The following is a 4,479-nucleotide window of genomic DNA, read 5'->3' as shown; positions in this document are numbered from 1 at the left end:
TTTATTCGGTTGAAAGATTAAGAAAGTAGCCAGTTACCATAAAGTTTTATGCTTTGTTGGAGAAACACTGTTTTATTATATTATTTCATTTAAAATAAATATGCTAAATAGTCAAATGGTAATTATGAAAATGAAACTGTGAATTTCATAAAACTGTTAATAATAGCAAATAATCATCAGTTAAGTATTTAGAGGACCAGTTCCCTAAATACTTTTAACAATATGAAATGAAAATAATGGTATAATTATTTTTTAAATAATATAGTCAATGAAAGTAGAAGGTGAGTAAAGAAACAATCAAAGGTCAAAGAAGGTAAGACCATAAAGCAATGAACCAAACTAAATGAGGATGACTGGTACTCTTTTTGATTAGTTTTTTTTACTAACACTAATAGTTAAGGAAAAACAAAAATATACAGTTAGATGGAACTGCAATGGACTGATGAAGGTTGAAGTAATCGCACTCTCTTAAATAGTCTCTGGTTATTATCCACAATTTAAAGCTACTAGAGAAGCTAATGATTCAATTACTTCTAAGACAATAGACTTAGAATTCCTTTCTTACTAATTAATAGACAGTGTTTCTCTGACAAATGAAAAGGAGCTATTGTAGATCAGAAATCATTTAGTGCTTCTTTAAGAAGCAAAACAATAGCTCAAACTTTTAAACTGTTTAACAAAGGTAATGAATAACACTGCTGTAACATTTCCTGGATATCAGGCAGTGTTCTAACTCCTTTTTTTTTTTTTTTTTTTTTTTTTTTTTGAGATGGAGTCTCACTCTGTTGCCAGGCTGGAGTGCAGTGGCGTGATCTCAGCTCACTGCAGCCTCCATCTCCCAGGTTCAAGCAATTGTCCTGCCTCAGCCTCCTGAGTAGCTGGGACTACAGGCACGTGCCACCACGCCAAGCTAATTTTTGTATTTTTAGTAGAGATGGGGTTTCACCATGCTGGCCAGGATGGTCTCCATCTCTTGACCTAGTGATCCATTCACCTCGACCTCCCAAAGTGCTGGGTTTACAGGCGTGAGCCACCACACTGGTGTAATTTTTGTATTTTTAGTAGAAATGAGGTTTCACCATGTTGGCCAAGCTGGTCTTGAACTCCTGACCTCAGGTGATCTGCCTACCTTAGCCTCCCATGGTGCTGGGATTACAGGTGTGAGCCACCACACCTGGCCTAATTTTTGTATTTTTAGTAGAAACAAGGTTTCACCATGTTGGTCAGGCTGGTCTTGAACTCCGCGTCTCAGGTGATCCACCCACCTTGGCCTCTCAAAGTGCTAGGATTATAGGCGTGAGCCACCATGCCCAGCCCCAAGCACATTTTTTAAATCACCTTTTTTTTTCAACAAGTCAAAGTGGGTTCTATTTTTTCTTTCTTTCTTTCTTTTTTTGGTTTCATAACATCTTTACAAAGAACATTGCCACATATTTAAACTGTGACTCACTGATTAATTTAATAAATCTAAGCTGGATCCACGATCTGTCATATTTTCTGGTAAAACTACACTACTTTCTTCTGACAGCTGAATATTATTTGGGTTGTGCCCTTCTCTGGAATTAATATCAACACATCTCTTACTGCCTTGTTATACATTCTACTCACCACAATCAATACGAAGTTTGCTCTATAAACAGAGGTATGGTACAAGAGGTACAGTGTCATCCAAGGTGACTTTCCTGGCAGCCACCAGTAAACTGACTCCGGACAGATAGGACTCTTTTGTTGTCGCCAAGGCATACTTACAATGACCTCAGAGGCTCTAGGGCCACGGTATGAAAACCAACCAATGGGTAATTAAGTAAACACAGTTCTCTTGTTCTACTGTTAGTGTGAGAATGTATTTTATATTTTATAATGTGTTGCATGTGTGGTGATATAGGACAGAATTACAAACAAAGCATAAGACGAGTGTTTATGTTTGTAATGTTTACAAATAGTAACTTACAAATAAATTTTAGCTTTGAAAACTTTGCACATCAACTTTACTTTCCTCATTTCATCGCAGAAAGACCACTTGACAAAGCTGTTTGCAAATAACTGGGTTCCGTTTACAGCTCTACCAGTTTTGTTTTTTCAATTAGGGCAAATTAATTACTTCTCTAATCTTTAGCTGTGCTCAACTGTAAAGTGAGAAAGTTTGCTTTAAGGTTCTCTGAGGTCTTCCCCAAATCTATACTTTCTGTGCTTCATACTTTAAAAGCCCTATCTCCATGTCTAGAATTTGCTTCAGAATTATACAGGGTAAGGACTGTGGATGAAACAAGATTGGTCAAGAGTTTATCATTATTAAAGTCAGATGATGGGCCATGGAAGTTCATTACTATTTGATTTACATTTGGTGTATTTGAAATATTACACGATAAAAAGATATATACACATAAAATCTCCAATCCCATCCTTTGGCTTGTGCCCTAGCCCCTTTCTACCGATCTGTCTAGCTAGCTAGCTAGCTATTTAGCTAGCTATAGTTGAAGATAGATATCTTCAACTTTTCACTGAATTTCTTGGCTCAAAATCGGCATTTCCAAAACCAAATTTATCATCTTCCTTACGGAAAGCCTAGTTCCTCCTTTCTGACTTCCCTATTGCCTATGGTGCTACCATGCCCCTAGTCCTGCTCATTCAAAGCCCTGCCGTCATCACTGACTCATTTCTCTTCCTAATCTCCATATCTGCTTCGTCATGAAGTCCTATCTGTATTTTTTCAAAATGTCCACATTTTCATGCTGGTACTGAAGCCCAAGACTTCATCACTTCAAAATATTAGCCCTTTCCACTCAATATTGCTCTAATCCAGAGGAGAATATTTTCCAAGTAAAATATCACTACAGTAAGTCCTCATTCCATGTCATTGATAAGTTCTTGGAAACTGTGACTTTAAGTGAAACGATATGTAGCAAAACCAATTCTACCACAGGTTAACTGATATAAACAAAGAGTGAAGTTCCTATGGCATATTCCTGGTCACGAAAACATCACCAAACTTCTAAATAAAGACCAAAGCACTTCTGATATTAAACTTTGAAAGCTCATCCCAGCAGCCCAGGAGGTCAGGTGGGAACCCACCCTGGACAGGCCATCTTCCCTTCGCAGGGAGCATTCACACCCACACTCCACTCCCATGCAGGGAACATTTACCCACCCTCCACTGCCATGCAGGGAAGAGCACCCACTTACACTCCACTCCCATGCAGGGAGCACTCACACACTCACACTCACATTGGGACCATATAGACATGCCAATAACCTTACATGCAAACCTTTGGGATGTGGGAGGAAACCACGGTACCCAGAGACAATGTATGCAGACATGGGGAGAACATACAAACTCCACACAGACTGTGGCCCCAGCCGGGAATCCATTTTTTTTTTTCAACATTATGACGCAGCCAGGCATGGTGGCACAAGCCTGTAATCCCAGCACTTTGGGAGGCCAAGGTGGACAGATTACTTGAGCCCAGGAGTTTGAGACCAGCCTGGGCAACATAGTGAGACAATCTTCTCTACAAAAAAAAAAAAAAAAAGCGAAAATTAGCCAGCCCTGGTGGCATGTGCCTATGGTCCTAGCTACTCACCTGAGCCTGGGAGGCCGAGGTTGCAGTGAGCTGTGATCACACTGCTGCACTCCAGCCTGGGCGACAGTGAGAACCTGTTTAAAAAACAAAACATTATAATGAAATAGCATTGAGCAAAATGATGTTATTCGAGGACCTGCTGTCCTTCTCTGATGTTTCCTTACTCAGAAATCTTCAACAGCTCCCGGCTGACAGCATCATCCAATCTGCGTTCTTCTGGCTGGTGTTAGAATCCTTCCTTCTTCTCAGTGCATTTTACAACTCTTCCCACTGCTCCGCAGGTGGCAGCATGTGCCATGGCTTTCTCCACCCAACACCATCATTGAAGGATTAGACAGTTCACTAGAACTTTCATGAACACATTCGCAGTACAGATAATTAACTACTGGCGATCAGGGACTGATATGTCCCCGACAAGTTCTCAAACATCCAACATATCTAAAGGAAAGCAAACAGTCTGCTAAGAGAAGGGTGATTTTAACTAGGGAGGGAATGTTTTTAGCTTTTTTTTTTTTTTCCATTTTTGAATCCTGACGATATTTAAGGGCTGAGAGTCAGGAGATAATAGTAAAATGAACCCTGAAACCAGGGCAGCATTTTAGAACTGAAAAAGCTGTTGTGGCATATGAGTTAGGCAACCCAGTGCATTCAATTAAATGTAGTGCTTCACAGAAAGGACATTAGGGCATTTATAAACAAGTGTCATGATTTTTGTTTTTGTTTTGTTTTTTTTGTTTTTTTTTTTGAGATTGAGTCTCTCTCTGTCACCCAGGCTGGAGTGCAATGGCATGATCTCTGCTCAGCTCACTGCAACCTCTGCCTCCAGGGTTCAAGCGATTCTCCTGCCTCAGCCTACCAAGTAGCTGGAATTACAGGTGGGCGCCACCACACTCAGCTA

General features: G+C 40.0%; 1 protein-coding gene across 1 annotated transcript in view; it reads left to right on the top strand.

Moving 5' to 3' along the window:
• The window catches only part of DDX59 (DEAD (Asp-Glu-Ala-Asp) box polypeptide 59), a 39,098-nt gene extending 37,120 nt beyond the window's left edge, over positions 1-1,978 (top strand). The window contains exon 8 of the mRNA XM_011931707.1: positions 1,529-1,978. Coding sequence (XP_011787097.1) covers positions 1,529-1,636 — 108 coding nt within the window. The 3' untranslated portion in view covers positions 1,637-1,978. The remainder of the gene's footprint in view (positions 1-1,528) is intronic.
• Positions 1,979-4,479: the final 2,501 nt, after the last annotated feature.

The sequence above is a fragment of the Colobus angolensis genome, unplaced genomic scaffold (assembly GCF_000951035.1).
Source record: "Colobus angolensis palliatus isolate OR3802 unplaced genomic scaffold, Cang.pa_1.0 Scaffold91, whole genome shotgun sequence".
NCBI lineage: Eukaryota > Metazoa > Chordata > Mammalia > Primates > Cercopithecidae > Colobus > Colobus angolensis.
Note: the sequence above shows the minus strand (reverse complement) of the source record. Positions and strands in the feature narration are given on the sequence as shown.